The sequence below is a fragment of the Giraffa tippelskirchi genome, chromosome 2, assembly GCF_054371585.1.
Source record: "Giraffa tippelskirchi isolate mGirTip1 chromosome 2, T2T-mGirTip1v1.2.pri, whole genome shotgun sequence".
NCBI lineage: Eukaryota > Metazoa > Chordata > Mammalia > Artiodactyla > Giraffidae > Giraffa > Giraffa tippelskirchi.
This window is the reverse complement of record NC_137276.1, coordinates 224,752,189-224,770,728: the sequence shown is the minus strand read 5'-3', so window position 1 is coordinate 224,770,728 and position 18,540 is coordinate 224,752,189. Positions and strand designations below refer to the sequence as shown.

At 44.8% G+C, this 18,540-nt stretch overlaps 1 protein-coding gene and 1 long non-coding RNA gene across 11 annotated transcripts in view; one reads left to right on the top strand and one right to left on the bottom strand.

Annotated features, from left to right (window-relative positions):
• TIAM1 (TIAM Rac1 associated GEF 1) overlaps window positions 1-18,540 on the top strand; it is a 665,813-nt gene that overhangs the window by 361,018 nt on the left and 286,255 nt on the right. For 9 of the 10 annotated variants that reach the window (XM_081558051.1, XM_081558062.1, XM_081558048.1 and 6 more), the window contains 2 exons: window positions 5,767-6,214; window positions 13,099-13,271. In XM_081558051.1, the coding sequence (XP_081414177.1) occupies window positions 5,767-6,214; window positions 13,099-13,271 (621 nt within the window). Of the gene's footprint in view, window positions 1-2,557; window positions 2,755-5,766; window positions 6,215-13,098; window positions 13,272-18,540 lie in introns of those variants that run through there. The other variant, XM_081558099.1, reaches the window with a different exon arrangement.
• LOC145532639 (uncharacterized) lies at window positions 5,259-7,615 on the bottom strand. Its single transcript, XR_014073448.1, has 2 exons — window positions 7,424-7,615; window positions 5,259-6,138 (listed from the first exon to the last, which is right to left on the bottom strand). It is a non-coding gene; the product is annotated as an uncharacterized LOC145532639 (long non-coding RNA).

Genomic DNA, 18,540 nt, shown 5'->3' with positions numbered 1-18,540 from the left:
TTTGGTCCCAGAGCTCATTTAAGCTTTGTTGCCTGGCTGAAATGACTAAGAAAACTCACGCCTGGAAGCTGTTGAATGTTTTGGGCGACAGCTGGCCACTTGTACATCCAGTGGGAAAGTGCGTGCGTTGATTTCGGCCAGTGGAATGGAAGCTGGTGAGTGTTTGAAAAATCCGGCTTGGGAGGATTCATCCAGGAAGAGCAGGGCTTAAGAGCCTCTATATTCCATGATTGTTATTTATAATTGGAAGCCTCTTCAGTGGAGTGGTTCTAACATGGAGAGTTTATTTTGAGCTATTTTCAGGACATCTCTGGCCAGATCATGCATCATGTTGGGAGTTACTTCTCTGTTTAGCTGCTAAGTCGCTTCAGTCGTGTCTGACTCTGCGTGACCCCATAGACGGCAGCCCAACAGGCTCCCCCGTCCCTGGGATTCTCCAGGCAAGAACACTGGAGTGGGTTGCCATTTCCTTCTCCAATGCATGAAAGTGAAAAGTGAAAGTGAAGTCGCTCAGTCGTCTCCGACTCCTAGCGACCCCATGGACTGCAGCCAACCAGGCTCCTCCATCCACGGGATTTTCCAGGCAAGAGTGCTGGAGTGGGGTGCCATTGCCTTCTCCGTCTCTGTTTAGCTAGAGTCTTACTATTTCCCTTGATCTCCTCTGGCTTTTGCTTTAAATTTCAGTACATTTGGTTTGATATTCTAGGACTGGTCATACGCTAAGGCATCTAACTAGATAAGAAGGAACATACCTTGCATTGGCAATAAAGACTCTTGGGCTCCCATGGAACTTTTCCCTGAGGTTGACCCCTAAAAGAGTGGGGGTGGTTCACAGACGCTTTTGAGTATGGGGAGAATCAGGTTTCTCAGGTATGAAGTGTCCTTGAGATGGAGGTAGGAGGAGGAGGAGCCCTTTGAAAAAATGCACCAGGATTGTTTGCATCACAGTGATGCTGTCTTTCTTCTGAGCTATGGGAAACCGCGTGACAGTGGTATGCACCGGCATTTGAGAAGGATGGGCATTTGGGATGCAGCCTCAGAGCGATCTCTCAATGTGTGAACCTAGAGCCTCTACATCTGTGTATCTGACTTTGTTTTCTTCTAGAGATCCTGTGACCTATAGGCTTCTAATTGTTGCGTGGTGCTTCATTGTTCATTGTTCAGTCGCTAAGTGGTGTCCAACCCCATGGACTGCAGCATGCCAGGCTTCCCTGTCCTTCACCATCTCCCGGAGCTTGCTCAAACTCATGTCCATCAAGTCGGTGATGCCATCCAACCATCTCATCCTCTGTCCTCTCCTTCTCCTGCTGCCTTCAATCTTTCTCAGCATCAGGGTTTTTCCAGTGAGTTGGCTCTTTGCATCTGGTGGCCAAAGTATTGGAGCTTTAGCTTCACCATCAGTCCTTCCAGTGAATATTCAGGGTTGATTTCCTTTGTATTGACTGGTTTGATCTCCTTGCAGTCCAAGGGACTCTCAAGAGTCTTCTCCAGCACCACACTTTGAAAGCATCGATCCTTTGGCACTCAGCCTTCTCTCTGTTTCAACTCTCACATCCATACATGACTACTGGAAAAGCAAAGTGATGTCTCTGCTTTTTAATATGCTGTCTAGTTTTGTCATAGCTTTTCTTCCAAGGAGCAAGCTGGATAAAATAGCCCCATTGTAGATGACTCTTGTACTGAAGTTGGAGATAGCTGGTATAGGGGATGTGGAGTCCTATTGATCATTCAGGTCTTGAGTAATGACTCTAGCTGGGTGGACATCATTTCCCATGGTGCTGGTGCAAGGGTTTCTGGGTATTTGGGAACATCCCATGCTTCATGGTCAAATAGAGGCTGGGGCTGGGCAGGCTGGGTCACATATCAGAAGGGCGATGTGTACCACTGAGCCTGCTTAGCCACTTGTGGAGACAAGGTGGAGCTGCCTTGGGTCACAGATGGGGAGCGTTCCCCAGCGGTTACTCTCCCAAAGTATGCCAGCTCATCTGGGGCCAGCAGGCCTGTTACCTGGAGAAATCACTGCTCAGTTCAGTGACTGTCCCAGAGTTGAACACGCACAGCCTGAGCCACTGCAGAGTTGCAGCATGAGTTTAAGTATGAAAAAGAGGCGAGTGTCTATCGAGTCCTTAACTCTTAGTTCCAATAGGGACGTCAGGGCATTCTGTAGGGGTTCGTGGTTTGTGGGGATGTAGTAGATGTTAAGTGGAGAAGGGGAATGGCAACCCACTCCAGTATTCTTGCCTGGAGAATCCCTTGGACAGAGGAGCCTGGCGGGCTGCAGTCCATGGGGTCGCAAAGAGTCGGACACGACTGAGCAACTAAGCCCAGTAGATGTTAAGGGATGTTAAGAGACATGCCTGTCCATTCTCTGCTTGTTTCACTCAGATTCTTGTATCTCCTCCTTCCCCTTCCCGTCACTTTTGAGTTTGAGCTCTTTGCCAGAAAGTCAAGGCATACAGATGCCCAGTCACTCAGTTTTGTTGGGAAACCCTAGAAGAGGCACTGTTGGCAAACAAAGGGGAAGGCATGATGTTGACTATTGAGACAGGACCCAATCAGGTGCTCCCTGCAGCTGAGCCATGGGGCCATCTTGTCAGAGTAGAACAGGACATTGGAGGCATGGACTCTCACCTCCAGTCTGCCACCCACCAGGCCTGTGACTTTCTGAGCCTCAGCATCCCTAGTCATTCACCAAGGGGATGGTTTTGCAAGGTTCCTTCCTGTTCCTGAGCTCTGGAAATGATCAGATGCCTGGTATCAGTTTCTCCTTTTTTGTTCTGAACTCTTTTTCTTATGACCCAGGGAGGTTACCCCTGTGTAGCTGGTCATTCTCTGTCTTACAGACAAGCAGCTCATCATTTTTCATTTTTGAGGCAAATTTGTAGCTGATTTTTGCCCCTTCTCCCAGAGAAGGACAGAGATGTGAAAACGAATCCAGATACTGGGGAGATTCATACAAACTCCTTGTCTCCCACCACCCATGGTTATCTTAAATAATCAGTGATGACTGACTTTACTTATTGTTATCAAAAGGGACATATGGTAAATGTTCCTGCCAGGGAGAAACATAGGTTGGTAACAGTGCTCTCCTGTTTGTATTGAGGACTTCTTTTTACCTACTGGATCCCTGGGTTGGGAAGATCCCCTAGAGGAGGGCATGGCAACCCACTCCAATATTCTTGCCAAAAAAATCCCATGGGCAGAGGAGCCTTGTGGGCTCCATGGAATCACAAAGAGTTGGACATGACTGAAGCAACTGAGTATGCATGCTCACTGAATATCACAATATATATATCACATACCTTCCATATCTGTGTCCTTGATGATCATGGGTGGTGAGTAACAGGCGGGACGGCAGGTAGGAAAATGGCAGGACCAACAGTCATAGGGTCTTCGTCTTAGCTGTATCCATGGTTTCTTTGACCCTCTTAAGTCCCTCTGTATCCCAGGGACCTAAACTCCCTTTCAAGTGTCGTTGATCCTTAGACATTTGCTTCAGCACTTCCTGCTGCTGTCTGCCTGTCTTGACTCCCCCTTGTTTCTTCCTTTTTTTTTAAGTAAACTTTATTTTAGAACAGTTTTAGAATCAAGGAAATGTTGCAAACATAGTACAAAGGGTTCCCGTGTACCCTGCACTCAGTTAACCTTGAACACTTGGTTGCGATAGTACTTGGCTGGTGTCTCCACTGTCAAGTTTCTGTGCTTTGCACCCTGTACTTCCTTGTGATGTTTATATTTTTGAAGATGTACACTGTGATGGTTTCAGTTCAGTTCAGTCACTCAGTCGTGTCCGACTCTTTGGGACCCTGTGGACTGCAGCACGCCAGGCTTCCCTGTCCATCACCAACTCCCAGAGCTTAATGTATGTATATATTGTGAAATGATTGCTACAATCAAGTTAATTAACACATCCATCACACTCGCAATTACTCCTCTCTTCCTCCTTCCCTCCCTCCCTCCCTCACTTCCTCCCCCTCCTTTTTTTTTGTGGTGAGAACACTTACAGGTCTACCCTCCTAGCAGATTTCAAGGATACAATACAGTATCAGCTAGAGTCATCTGGCTGTATATCAGATCCTCAGAACTTAATTGGTCTTGTAACTGAAAATGTGTAACCTTGACCAGTATCTCCCCGTTTCCCTTAGTCCCCTAGTCTGTCAACTACTATTCTACTCTCTGATTCTATGGGTTTGACATTCTTACATTCCACATAGAAGTGAATCCTACAGTATCTGTCTTTCTGTACATCCCATGATGGTTTTCATGTCTGGCTCTGCCCATCTTTTAGTTGCTAACTTAGCATCTATTCGTGATGAAGGTGAACTCTGAGGGCCTTAACTTAGAATTGACCAGGTGAGATGTGCAGAGATGTGGACACAACACCTGTTTGGGCCTCAGGCGGGACAATAATATTGGGTTGGCTGAAAAGTTCGTTCTGGTGTTTCTGTAGCATCGTATGAAAACCTTGAATTAACTTTTTGGCCAACCCAGTAGTTTGTGGATTGGTTCATTCTGCCCCATTACCTGGCAGCAGAGATTTGAAAGCACAGCATTCAAATCATTTATATGGCAACTGGAATATCCTGTTAGCTTTTACATTTTCAAACCGTAATGAACTATTTATGCGACTAAAGGCTTGAAACACTGTTAAGTCCCAGACCACATATTACTTGCATGTCAGTTTCACATTCCCATCCTTTCCCTTTGAGAAAAACCAGTCCCATTTCTTATCCCTGAGTCCGTTGAGCTGTCCTGTCGAATCCTGCTGTCATTATTCTTCCTTGAGGACTACCCTTCTTTAACTATTGTTTGTGGAAATGCCTTTAGCACTTCAGAGCAGTCCAGATTCTGATTTAAGAACAGACCTGTCTGTGTCCCGTCGAGCCTGAGAGCAGGGCCAGCGCTTTGGAAGTTCCAAATGTTTTTAACCGAGGGATGGAAACCCCCCACATCTTGGCAGTTGCCCCAAGCTGTCACTTGGCTCCCGGGGCAGCTTGAGTAGCTTGCTCAGGCTCCTCGCATCCCAGCTTTGAAAGGGCAGGGTAATTGGAGAGTCTGCACTGGAGCCATGGGCTGCACAGACTTGTTCAGCTCAAGCGCAGAGTGAGAAGCTGCTTGTTTTCAAGAAACAAAGCTGATTGGAGCATGAGGGCTCTCCCCTGCTCCTGCGCTCTGGGTCCTTGCTGGGTGAGTGGGTGGGGTGATGCGCTAGTTATCTTTCTAGTCACCAGATTATAAATTAGACACCTAACTCAGCCTTTGATTTATTTATTTATTTTTAAATATGAGCTATACAGACCTCATTATTTCCTTGGAACCCCCTCTGTCCGGAATAAACTACCTAATCAGCCAGCAGAATTTCCTGGAGTGCCAGGCTGGCTGATGATGGCCAGGGTGCTGAGTTCGCTGAACAGGGCAGTGGGGGGAAACTCTGAATAGCTGATTTGCCCACTACTTAATTATCTAAGTCAGATCATCGATGAGTTCTTTGAAATGTTTCTTGCTTTTTTTTTTTTTTGAATGTTCCAAATTGTTGACATTCATACTGGGGTGGCTTCATGGTTTTCCTGAGCTGCTCAGCAGGCAAGTTGGGTTTTGGGGGGCGGGGGAGGGTTGAGGGATAATTGGTCCCTGGAAGGTGGGGAGCAGTGACGTGCTGCAGGTCGCCAGCAGCAGCTCCACAGCCCCCGGCTGGAGCGACAGGAACCCCTGGGTTAGTTCTCTGTGTGATGCATGTCTTCTTTCTTCTCCCTCTCGGCCCCCAAGGATGTTAACGCGGGCGAGGGTAGCGAGTTTGCCGACAGCGGGATCGAAGGGGCCACCACCGACACGGACCTCCTGTCCCGGCGATCCAATGCCACTAACTCCAGCTACTCGCCCCCCACCGGCCGTGCCTTTGTGGGCAGCGACAGCGGCAGCAGCTCCACTGGGGACGCGGCCCGCCAGGGGGTGTATGAGAATTTTCGCCGGGAGCTGGAGATGAGCACCACAAACAGCGAGAGCCTGGAGGAGGCGGGCTCGGCGCACAGTGATGAGCAGAGCAGCGGTACCCTAAGCTCCCCGGGCCAGTCCGACATCCTGCTCACGGCCGCCCAGGGCACGGTGCGCAAGGCCGGTGCCCTGGCCGTCAAGAACTTCCTGGTGCACAAGAAGAACAAGAAGGTGGAGTCAGCCACACGCAGGAAGTGGAAGCACTACTGGGTGTCCTTGAAAGGTGAGAGTGAGAGAGAGCACCCTTCCCTCCATGCTGGATAACCCTGTGCTCCGTGGAACCCCTTACTTGTGATGGTTTTAAATTACATGGGATTTCTGTTTCATGCTAATTTCAAAATTGTTGTTTCATGGTGGTGAGAGTACTAAACGTGAGACCTGCTGTCTTGGGCTTCCCAGGTGGCACAGTGGTAAAGAACCTTCCTGCCAATACAGGAGACATGGGAGACACCAGTTTGATCCCTGGGTTGGGAAGAGCCCCTGGAGGAGAAAGTGGCAACCCACTCCAGTATTCTTGTCTGGAGAATCCCATGGACAGAGGAGCCTGGTGGGCTATAGTCCATAGGGCTGCAAAGAGTCAGACGTGACTGAGCGTGTGCACACACACACATACACACACACATTACCCTCTTAGCACATTTTTAGGTGTACGTTACAGTGTAGTTGACTAAGGCACATGGTTGTACAGCTCATCTCTAGAATGTAATCATGTTACTGAGCTGAAACTTGACGTCCCTTGATAGTTGCTCCCCATTTCCTTTTCCCTCCAATGTTTTATAGTCTTTACTTTTTCACATTTGAGCTATTAGAGCCTCTCATGCCTTGTTTTCTTATGTACAGCTGGTTCTGATGACAGTTTCAGTGCCTTGAGTTCCAAAAAATATTTTTTTGAAATCATCCCCAAAAGTGTGCCTCCCAGAGTAACTGTTTTGGAGGGAAAAATCGGTAGTTTGAATCTTATGAAATTGCCTTTTTTTTTTTTTTTCATAAAGAAGGATGGAATATTAATTTCATAAAATTTAACCCAGTGTTTAATGGGATGTCTGAGCCATCTACGTTTGTGAAAAAGTCACTGTTTTGCAGTCACACTTTGAATATTTGAGTGTGTGTGTATACATGTATACATGCACATATATATACGCACTGCCTGTTCATTGATAGCACGATGCTTTGATGTGTTGCTGTTCATTATTGTTTTGCATACATTTTAGAAGTATGTGCGTATGTTTTTGCCCAGGTCTCTGCATGTCTTGATGGTGTAGAAATAGTAATATATTTGTGAGCTCTGTGTCTTAAAAGAAAAAATACTTCTCAAACCCACTTAGAATCCTTAACAGATGCTGGATTTGAAGCAGGTTAATGTATGGCAGGAGAGGTTAAAGAGGTTACTGAGCATGAAGGATGGGTCCCAGAGAAAGAAGCCTGGGCTTACCTGGTGTGGTGTACCCATTACACCATCTCATACTGGGTTTTATCACCTGTGGCTGGTATGGAATAACCAGTCCTACAGGCATGCAACAGCCTAGAGCTCTGTTCAGTGATGTGCAGGTCAACCCCTGTGCAGGATTTGGGTGGGTTCCATTACTAGTGGTGCCTGCTGTTGCTTTAATACCTGGTGAAACAGGAAGGGAGCATGTTAATTGGGCCATAGGTCTTGTTACATGTCACAGAGACCTATAGTGACAATGCCTCAAGCAAGACAGGACTTAAATTCCCTCCCACCTAGCAGAGGTAGACCATCTAAGGGTGATGGGGCAACTCTTGGCTGTGAAGTCATCCAGAAGCCAGATTTCCTTTTGTTTTACTGCTTAGCTGTCCGTAGAGCATTGTTTTCATCTGAACGATCAGGCGAGTTCACCAGCAGGTCCAGTTCCAGTAGAAATATGGAGGTGTGGAGGGCAAATCCCTCTGCACTGAGAGTACAGCCTGGAAGTTGGCTGCATCTCTTCTGCTTTCATCGTATAAGCCAGAAATGAGTCTGACCTAGCTGCAAGGGAGGCATGAATGGGCCCAGCTGAGCACTGGGGTTTCTGTTACTGCAGAGGAAAGGAGGTTGGGCATGTTGGGGAACAACCAACTGTTCCATAGAGGAGTCTTTACACTAGTCAGCCAGTGCAGGGCAGTTTCCCCCTCCTTTATGCCAAGAGCTTGTGTGTCTAATGTTCCTGCATGTTTAGCATAGGATGCTGTCTTTAGTTTTTAAGACTTGTAGGGTAATTACATCTTGTTGCTCCATTTCCAAGGATGTCTTGGAAAGAGTCAAGTTCTTCTTCTTTTTTGATTAATTAACTTATTTTAATTGGAGTATAATTACTTTACAATATTGTGGTGGTTTTTGCCATACACCGACATGAGTCAGCCACAGGTTCTTTTCTCATGTCCTCTTCTCATTCTGAAAGTGTGCCTTAGTGGTTTCAAAGTTTGAACAGATGCGGAATTCTGGTACCCATAGTATCTTCTGTGGAGAACCTCAGATAATACTGATATTAAACTTTAAATTTTGTTGTCTATGCAAAATTGGGTACTGTACTATAGTCTACATAAAGTGCATATAAAATTTTGAATACAGATGTGAAGTATCTGTGTTCAAAACACAGGATCGTTGGATTTGAGCTAATTTTCTCGGTTGACACACACACACACACACACACAGAGCACACTTTGCTTTTCATTTTCAATTGTGAATTGGGAAAAGGCTACTTGATGTCGTGGTTCTGCTTGTGAAACACAGTTGTTCTTCCTGTGGGAGCATTTTGGAGACCTGCTACTGTTCTTTTTCATGCGAGACCTGCCTCAGCTTAATTTGAAGGCACTATCGGGTCGTGTCTAAGGGGCCCTGGATCATATCTACTGTCCTGCTGTGGGGGGTGGGATGAGATGACATGAGGGAGAAAGACCCCTTCTTCCACCTCCTGCTCCTCCCCAAAGGTTCACAGCACTGGACCCCGCAGCCTGTGTTCCCTTCAGCAGCCTGTCTTATCTTTATTTTATTACTTAATGTTGAGTTTTTAACAACATGATCAGAAGACCACCTGCATCACAGTTGCCTGAGTCACTTCCTGGGTTATATCCATTCTTGCTGAATCTCAAAGTCTGAAGGTGGTTTAGTTCAGTTCAGTTGCTCAGTCGTGTCCAACTCTTTGCAACCCCATGGACTGCAGCATGCCAGGCCTCCCTGTCCATCACCAACTCCCGGAGTCCAGTCAAACTTATGTCCATTGAGTCGGTGATGCCATTCAACCATCTCATCCTCTGTCGTCCCCTTCTCCTCCCGCCTTCAATCTTTCCAGCATCGGGATCTTTTCCAATGAGTCAGTTCTTTGCATCAGATGGCCAAAGTATTGGAGTTGGGGCCCTGTATTAATCCCTGTATTGGACCTGCTATAACAAAGTACCATAGACTAGGTGGCTTCAACAAAAGAAATTGATTGTCTCATAGTCCTGGAGCCTAGATGTCTGAGATCAAGGTGTCAGCAGGTTTGATGTTCTCTCATGCCCTCTGTCTGTACCTGTCTATGTCCAAATTCCTCCTTCTTACAGTGGCCACAGTGGCTTAGGGCCCAAGCGAACAACCTCCTTTTGTTTTGATTACCTTGGTAAAGCCCTCATCTCCCAACATAGTGATATTCTGAGGCCCTGGGCTACAACTTCAGCCTGGGAACCTGGGGGGTTAGAATTCAGCCCATGACAGGTCCTGAATCTGTGGCTTAAACAAAATTCCCAGGTGATGCTTCAACTCAGTTTGAGAATAACACTGTTAATGGCATAGGATAAAAATAATTTGGTCATTTGTTTTTTTTTTAACTTGGGACATGGAAGTGGGGGCTGTTTTGTTTCTGCTGTTCTTTTAGAGAATATACGATCAAGGAAGGCAGGATGTGGGCACTCAGGAGCCCAGCCCACACGCCCATTAGAGCAGGGAGCCTGCACTTCCTTGGTGACCCAGATCTGAATGACACAGTCTGTCAGGATCTAGACTGGAACACACAGCTGCCGAGTCTTTTCCTTCTGGCTCCTGACGGGTCCCGTTATAGATCGACAAACTCGGGGCTTGTCCCTGCCACTCACAGGCAGGGCTCGCTGCTGACTTGGGCTTGGAGATGGAGAAATAAAAAGCAGGGTACCTGGAAACTGTGGGCTAGAGAATTCTTCAAAGATTCTTGCACTTTCGACAGAATAATTAATTTTTAAAAAGTTTTATTTAGAATTAGTCTCTGGAGTGTCTCCATCCATGACTGAAAAGCAAACAGATTACATTCAAGATGAAGGTAAAGAAGCTGTTACCAGGGAGTGTGTGGTACCCAGACTTGCTGTTTCATGTTAATATTAAAATTGGAACATGTGGATAATTGAGGAAAAGCCGATTTTCAACCACCCACTGTCATGGGCGATTGTAAACCAAGGTTGAAAAATGATAGAAATGGCAATTTGGGGAGACATCAAATGTTCAGTGTGTGGATGTTGCATATCCATTATCCACAGTCTTCGGTTTCTGTTCTAACTGTAGCAAAGCTGCATTGTTCCTTTTCTGTTAAGATTCTATTCATCATTAGTGTAATCTTAGTCCTCAGGATTATTTAGAGTAAGGTTTCTTAACAGAGAGACTTCTGACATTTTCTGGATAATTCTTTGTCATGAGGCTTGTCCTGGGCACTGTAGCATGTTTAGCAGCATCCTTGTCCAGTTAGTGGTCCCCAACCTGTTTGGTACCAGGGACCGGGTTTCGTGGAAGACGAGTTTTTCTATGGGGAGGTGGGGGGGATGGTTTGGGGATGACTCACGTTTATTACATTTATGGTGCACTTGATTTCTATTATTATATCAGCTCCACCTCAGATCATCTGGCTTTAGATCCTGGAGGTTGGGGACCCCTGTATTACCCACCTGCTTCTGTTCCCCACCCCCAAGTTGTGACAACCAATAATGTCTCCAGACTTCACCAAAGGTCCCTCATTCAGCAAAAATGCCCCCACCTCAGGAACCTCAGATTTCAAGGAAAATACCCTCTTCTTTCCATTTCTTTTCTTTTTCTATCTCTGAATCTATGCTAGCTGAAGACATGAAAAGAGGAGATACAGATGATTCTGAATGTGACCTCTGTGTTTCTGTAAAAGCTTGAGCTCTTCAAAATAAGAGGGATTATTAAATAAATAGTGTTGGGGTGATAGGTCTATAGTTAAATTATATGTATGTAACTTATACCCCCAGAACATAAAAACAAAATAAAACCCTACTAAAATTATACAACACTATACATTCCCAGCAATAAGTGTCACAGAAAACATAGGGCTTTACCCTCGGTGGGGGGAAAGGTGAATATAACTTGAATGGGTTGGAGGGAGAATTGAAACTCCTAAATTACGGATACAAGGACAACAGTTATAAAATCATGACATTCAGGAGTACCATGCAGTAGACTTTTCAGCTGAGCTAGTGATCAGGTTGTACCACAGGAAATACTAGGAAACCAGCAGGACTTGCCAGGCAGTGTGTGGTGTGCATTTGTGCTGGAGGCGCTGCATCCAGCAGCTGTTACATGCTCCTGTGAAATATTAATCAGGTGAATTTTCAAAGTTGTGTCTGACTCTTTGACAACCCCATGGACTCTATTCTGCCATGCTCCTCTGTCCATGGAATCTTCCAGACAAAAATACTGGAGTGGGTTGCCATTTCCTCCTCCAGGGCATCTTGTCAACCCAGGGATGGAACCTGCATCTCCTGCGTTGGCAGGCAGGTTTCCTTACTGCTGAGCCACCAAGGAAGCCGTCCTGTGGATTATTAAGGGCTGGGAAAAAATGGCCTTTGCACTTGTGTGACTTTTCCATTGATTCCCATCGTTGTACATTGTCAATTAGAAATTTGTTTTGCGAAAGTTCATCCTGCAGCCGAAGAGATGGTACTTGGAAGGGTTTTGTGATTCTCATCAGTGCTGGCCCTTGCTTTTGGTAAGGAAGATGTTGAAAACTGACCAAGTGGCTTAAGTTGAAGTTTGAAGAATTAGAAAGTTGGGCCCAGGCCTCCCTTGAAATTGAATTTGATGACTTGAGAGTAAGTCATCAGTGAAGAATTACTAGTAAAGCGCATCTCGCATGCAGGCCATGGTTGGAGAGTATCTGTGGAACCCAGCTGGCCATAAATCTAGGCCAGGTTTCTACTGCTGCTGTCTCTTTCATTTTGTAGTATAAGTAAGTGTGGCCCAGGCCTCCAACTTCCCCTAGGCCTTCATACATGTGTCATGTGTTTATTCTTCCGGGAGGAACAAGCACTTGGTTGATTTCTAGGAAAACATTTTATAGAGAAGATCCGAGACTCAAAAATCTATCATTTCTTTCTTTATCCTGAAAGCACCTGAAGAGAGTGTTGTATTTTGTTTTTGCCAAGGGCATAGTCGAGAAACCCAATAGATGGTGTTTCCCGGTTGCATTCCCTGTGAGATATATTGGGAGGAGGCTGTAGGGGAGACAGTCCCGAATGCCAGGCCTCACTCAGCTCTGCTTGCTCTTCGGACCCGTGGAGCTGAATTTACAGCGCCCCCCGGGACCACAAAGAGTCAGACAGTACTGAGTGACTGAGCACATGGTACGTGGTACTGGTCAGAGGAGCCTTCAAACCTCCACGTGCCTCTGAGGATACCTGGAACATAACATTCTGAAGTGGAAAATAAGATCTTGAAGAACTGGAGGGCATGCGTGATGACACTGAGATTTAGGAGTCATAACAGGGGACTTCCCTGGTGGCCCAGTGGTTGAGACTTTGCCTTCCATTGCAGGTGGTATGGGTTCCATCCCTGGTCAGAGAACTAAGAATCCCATGGTACCTCTGGGCCAAAAACCAAAACATAAAACAGAAGCAATGTGGTAACAAATTCCATAAAGACTTGAAAAAAAAAAATCTTAACATTGTAAATCAACTATACTTCAATTAGGGGGAAAAAAAGAAAGATCAAGCCTATCCAAGACTTAGTACAGGCAGAGCCCCCTTCTTTTTACTTCCTCTGTTGCATGCTAATTTCCAGCCCTTTCCTAGTAACAGCGCACAAGCCACGGTTTTCACTCCAGACTCTCTGTTGCACCAAGTACTCACGCAGACGCTGCTTTGTTTTCTCAGGGTGCACACTCTTCTTCTACGAGGGCGACGGCAGGTCCGGGATAGACCACAACAGCATCCCCAAGCACGCCGTCTGGGTGGAGAACAGCATTGTACAGGCAGTTCCTGAGCACCCCAAGAAGGACTTCGTCTTCTGCCTCAGCAATTCCCTGGGCGATGCCTTCCTCTTCCAGGTGTGTGGCTCCTCCTTTGCAGAGCATTTCACGTCGCTTATCAGATACTTTCCTCTCCTGCCTGTGTATTTCATCCTGTTTTCCGCTGAGTGGTGGGTTCTAGCTTTTGCACATTATAGAAGCAGTAGTTGCTGTGATTGTTGTTTAGTTGCTCAGTCGTGTTTGACTCTTTGCCACCCCATGGACTGCAGCACGCCAGGCCTCCCTGTCCTTTACTATCTCCCAGAGTTTGCTCATGTCCATTGAGTCGCCATAATGAAAGACAAAATAAACATCTCTGCTGAGTTCCAGGGATGATTGAACTCACCCAGAGATCTCCTCGGTGAAGCCCGAGGGAGGGGTGTAGGTTGAAGGATTTTTCACTGAAATCTCAATATGATTTGTGTAGCACTTTAGAGCAAGGATCATGAATTCCTTAATTTAGACTTGATTTGCGCTGTCAAAATTTTTTATCATAATATGTTCTCTTCTAACATTACTCATAAAGTAAAATCATGACATCCTAGAAATAGTCTCTTCCCAACCAGTTTCTCTTCCTCATCTTTTCAGAACCTTGTACTTAAAGTTATCGAATTCTGACAGTTAATTGTATTAAAAAATACTAACCTATGTATCACTTCAGGGTTAACATTTGCTTTTATAGGGAATCCTTTGAATTAGGTCAGTTGTGATACACTTTTGGGGGTGTTAGTGTGTTAGGTAAGCTTTCTCCATTTATAATATAGGAATAATATAGGAAGTCCTCCAGCCTTTATTTCGTGTTTCTTATGTGCTGTGCATAGTGATATTGAGAATACCAAGAAGATTTTGACATAGTGCCTATGCTTGAAAGTGTTCACATATAATATGAGAGGCAGACACTGAAATAAATGGATCTTTATGATGTGGTAAACCTTGACCGTGAATGTTAAAGGAAGAACAGAGATGAACTGAGTGAAATTGATGGTGAGGATATGCCATGCGAAGAAAGAGTTGAAATAAAGGCATGGAAGAGAGTAATAGGTTATTTCACCTGTGGCCCACCAGGCTCCTCTGTCCATGGAATTTTCTAGGCAAGAATACTGGAGTCTGTTGCCATTTTCTACTCCAGAGGATTTTCCTGACCCAGGGATCGAACCCACATCAGTCTTTGTGTCTGTGTTCAGGATACGTTTGTCTGCATTTCTTTTGGTATATACCCAGGAGTGGCGGTGCTGAGTCATAGGATATATGCACACATTCAGGTGTACTAGATACTGTCAGTTTCCAAAATGAATGAAATAATTTGTCCTCCTCGCATGAACAGCCTAGGAGAATTCCAGTTCTTTCTCATCCTTGTCCACACGTGTTATTGTCAGATCTTTTTCTTTTCTTTTTTTAAGCCATCAGTGTGAAGTTGAGCACATTTTTCTGGGTTTAACGACCATTTCAGTATCATCTTTTGTGAAGTTTTTAAGTGTCTTGCCTACTTCTCCATTGAGTTGTGGATCTCCTCTTGATGATTCACAGCAGTTTGTTACATGTTTTGTACATCATCTCTTTGTTAATTATATGCATTCAAATGTCTTTTTTGCTCCCTGTGGCTTGCTTTCTACTCTCTTAAAGGTATTCTTTGTTAAACCAAAACTTTAATTTTAATGTACTCTCATTTCTCAAGTTGGAAGGGAACTAATGGGAGGTTCTTTATGTATCCTGTTGAAAAATCTCCATGCTCTGTCTCATGAACATATTCTTCTATATAACTTATAAACCATTATGTTTCTGAATCTGGAATAACTTTTTATTAATTAATAGGATATCTTGCAAATGATAAAATGCTTAACTACTCTCATGAAAACAACAATAAACTTTTACCGAACCCTTACTGTATGCCACCGCGTTGAACGTGTTTTACAATGTGAGTCCACTTAATTCTTATAGCGGTATCTATATTTTAACCAGTTGATATGTTGTGCACCCTCTTTGTGGAAGCTAAGGCTTACAAAGGCTGATAATTGGATGCCAGGTCACAGTTACTGAGTGTTAGGGCTGGATTCAAACCAAGCCTCTTGTTTTCCAAAGCCCCTTATTGTCTAAGTATATTACTTATCCCATTACTATTACTTTTTACCCTCAGAAGAACATGGGCGAGAATCAGTGATTATGGTAAAAAGTGACTTTTTCTTTCTTATAATTAAGCCACTTACTTGGAATATTTGAAAATTGTAACTTGATTTCGGCCATCCTTGCCTCACTGTACAAGTTAGATGATAATTTGGTTGATTTCAGGATGTTCTTCTTTTTTACCTACACACTCCTCATGTGAATTCCCTTTGAAAGGACTTTCCTGGCCGTAAAATTGCTATTAGAATCTGAATACTCAATAGGTCACGTTGAATAAAATTCTTTTGTGGCAGCATAGGACCTTATTCATGAAAACCACTGTGTCCTCTTGTTTTGGTGAAATTTTTATGCTGCTTACGTGGGACAGAGCACAAAATGAACCTTTTCAGAGGAAATTACTGCTCTTTGGGATCCACGAGGGCATTTTCTACCTTCTACTTATTGTAATCCACATGACTCTGGAGGGGCTGAATTTGAATGGAACCTGTGTGTGCAGGGGGTGAGACGAAGGCGAGGGAGAGCGAGCATGGTTATGGAAATAATTTGTAGGTTATTTCAGCCCTGGGGCTCAATTCAGTGCACACAGTTTCCAGAGCCTGTATGCTGCTGATGTGATGCTGTTATTCAGATTTGCTGCCCATGGAAAAGAGATTCGTGTTACCAGCAGAAGTAGGAAAGGGGTTTTGTGTCCAAGATAGGGGTGGGAATGGACCTAAATGTTAGAGAGTTTATATAGGAGAAGTGCTATGCTGTTTACAAAGGGGAAGCTAGAGCTTCTGCATTTCAACTATTAATATTTCAGTTAGTGTCCCTCCCTCCAACTGGAAGCTGGAATCGGTGCCATCACCGACAAAGCAGTTTCCTCTCAGCCCTTTCTACATCCATTACTGGAGGATATTGCATACCGTTCCAAAAATCTTGGTGACTTTTATGGTAACATACCCTAATATTAGTTTTTAACTTCTGTATTCAATACCTTGGGAACATAGTTAGTAGACAGAGTAAGAATGATGCCTGATTGGGTAGGAAATCACTTAGAATTATGCATCTGAAGAAGTGGTCCAGTGGTTAAGAATCGCCCTTCCAATGCAGGGGTGCTCGTTAGCTCGGTTGTGTCCGACTCTTTGTGACCCCGGGGACTGTAGCCCACTAGGCTTCTCTGTCCATGGGATTTCCCAGGCAAGAATACTGGAGTGGGTTGCCATTTCCTTTTCCAGGGGATCTTCACAGTCGGTTCTTCCAGGGGTCGTCGGTTCAATCCCTTATAGGTAACTAAGATCCCACATGCCGAGGGGCAACTAAGCCCATGCACCACCACAGCCCATGCACAGAAGCCTGTGCACTGCAACAAAGACCCAGCACAGTCAAAAGCAAGCAAACAAAAACCAAATGAACAAAATAAGAAGTGTAGAAAATATTATCTCTAAGGAGTCATTGCCTTTACATAGAAAGTTTCTTGTCATTTATAGTGTCACTTGTATAGCATGTATGTGTGTGTGTGTGTGTGTGTGTGTGTGTGTGTATATATATATATATATATATGTATATTTGATCCCAAACTCCTAACCTATACAGCATGCATATTTAGAAAAGACTTTTAAAAAAAATAGTATTTACACCTTTATGTTGAATTGGGTATTAGATGTGGTAATGCAAGTCAAGTGTCTGATAGGTAGCAAATGCTCACTAAATGTTATAGTTAACATTTTAACTAGAAGAAAAAGAGACTAGCTCCCTCTGCTTCTCTAAAATAAGTATCTTTACAGAAGTTGAGTGTGGCTGCTCTGAGGAAAGACTAAAGCCTTGAGTTTTATCAGCTCCTGGGGAATTACCTTCAAGTGACCCATTTGGCTCTGTGTATCAGACTCAGTGAAGGTCAGTGTCATATGCCCTGGACAAGGACAGCCAAGTTAGAAAATGATCTAGAAATCATCTTTCACCAGGAGTGTCAAGTCGACTTGTTAGAAAAGCCTGTAGAAGGGATTTCGTATTTGGACTTGAGTAGATTAGCATCAAGCCTCCTTCTCAAGGCTGGTACCATTCCTACAGGGCTCCTGATAGCTGGTCAGTCTGGCCAGTGTGGACAGCTACCATCCCTGGGAAGCGCCCATCTACTTGGTTAGTTGGCTCCACGTTCTAGAAAGTTCTTCGTCGTGTTGTGATGATACATTCTTTCTGGTGACATTTGCCATTTCTGTTTGCTTCCATATTTTCCCCCAGAGTTTCAAGTAAGCCTTTCATGCTTATTCTTCCTCATAACCTTCTGACTACTTGAAAACCGCTCTCATTTCCCTCCGCCATGTCTCCTGTTTAAGTCTCCCTACCTGCGGTTTCCAAGCCAGGCTCCCTATGGTCCAGCTCCTTTCCTGAACGTTCTCCCTCATAATTGTGACCCGGGACCCGACACCCTGTCCTCGTGAGGCCCACCCTGTGCCGCCTGCGTTTCAGTTCCTGCTCTCTCATTTCTTCCATGATGCTGATGTCAATTCCTTAACTTATTAGAAACCACAAAAAACCGTTGACTCATACCCAGCTTGTGGTCTATAAACCTTCAGTGTCAAGATCCTTGTCATCTTATTTTGATAGATTTCTGAAAACTCCAAATGCAGAACTTAAACTTAGCTCTTCCAAATTTTATCTTTGTGGTTTTTGTCCTTCTAATGAAATCATCTAGGATGCTAATTTGATCTTCCGTGGTGTTTACATCCTTCTTAACTTTGAGTTAAAATATGCAGATATGACAAACTCCAAGTTTGGTCTTTATTAAGTGTAGGCTTAGTTTCTAGCTTAGTCCTGTTTTCCCACCACTGTAGATCATTTTCCTACCTCTAGCCAGTCACTTGAGGAATACTTCCCTTTGGTTTTGGCATAAGTTAGTTGTGACGAAGGGTCACTTCTAGCATGTGTGGAACCCCAGGCCAATTTTTTTAATCTCTGTGAAGGATTGGACTCAACCCAGATGAGCTTGTCAGTACTATTCTGGTGGCTCAATGTCATGAAGTCTGGTGAAAGAAATAGCAGGTATGACCTGTGAGCCATAGACTCGTGTCCAAGAGCTCCTTAGGGCCTCTTATTATTGCCCCATTTGGGATAGAGGATCACAGAGCTCCCTGAAGGGGTCCCTGCTGGACCCTACCCATTTTATGCACCAGAGGGGGCCTTTTCAAAGCATGAAGACCCATTGGCC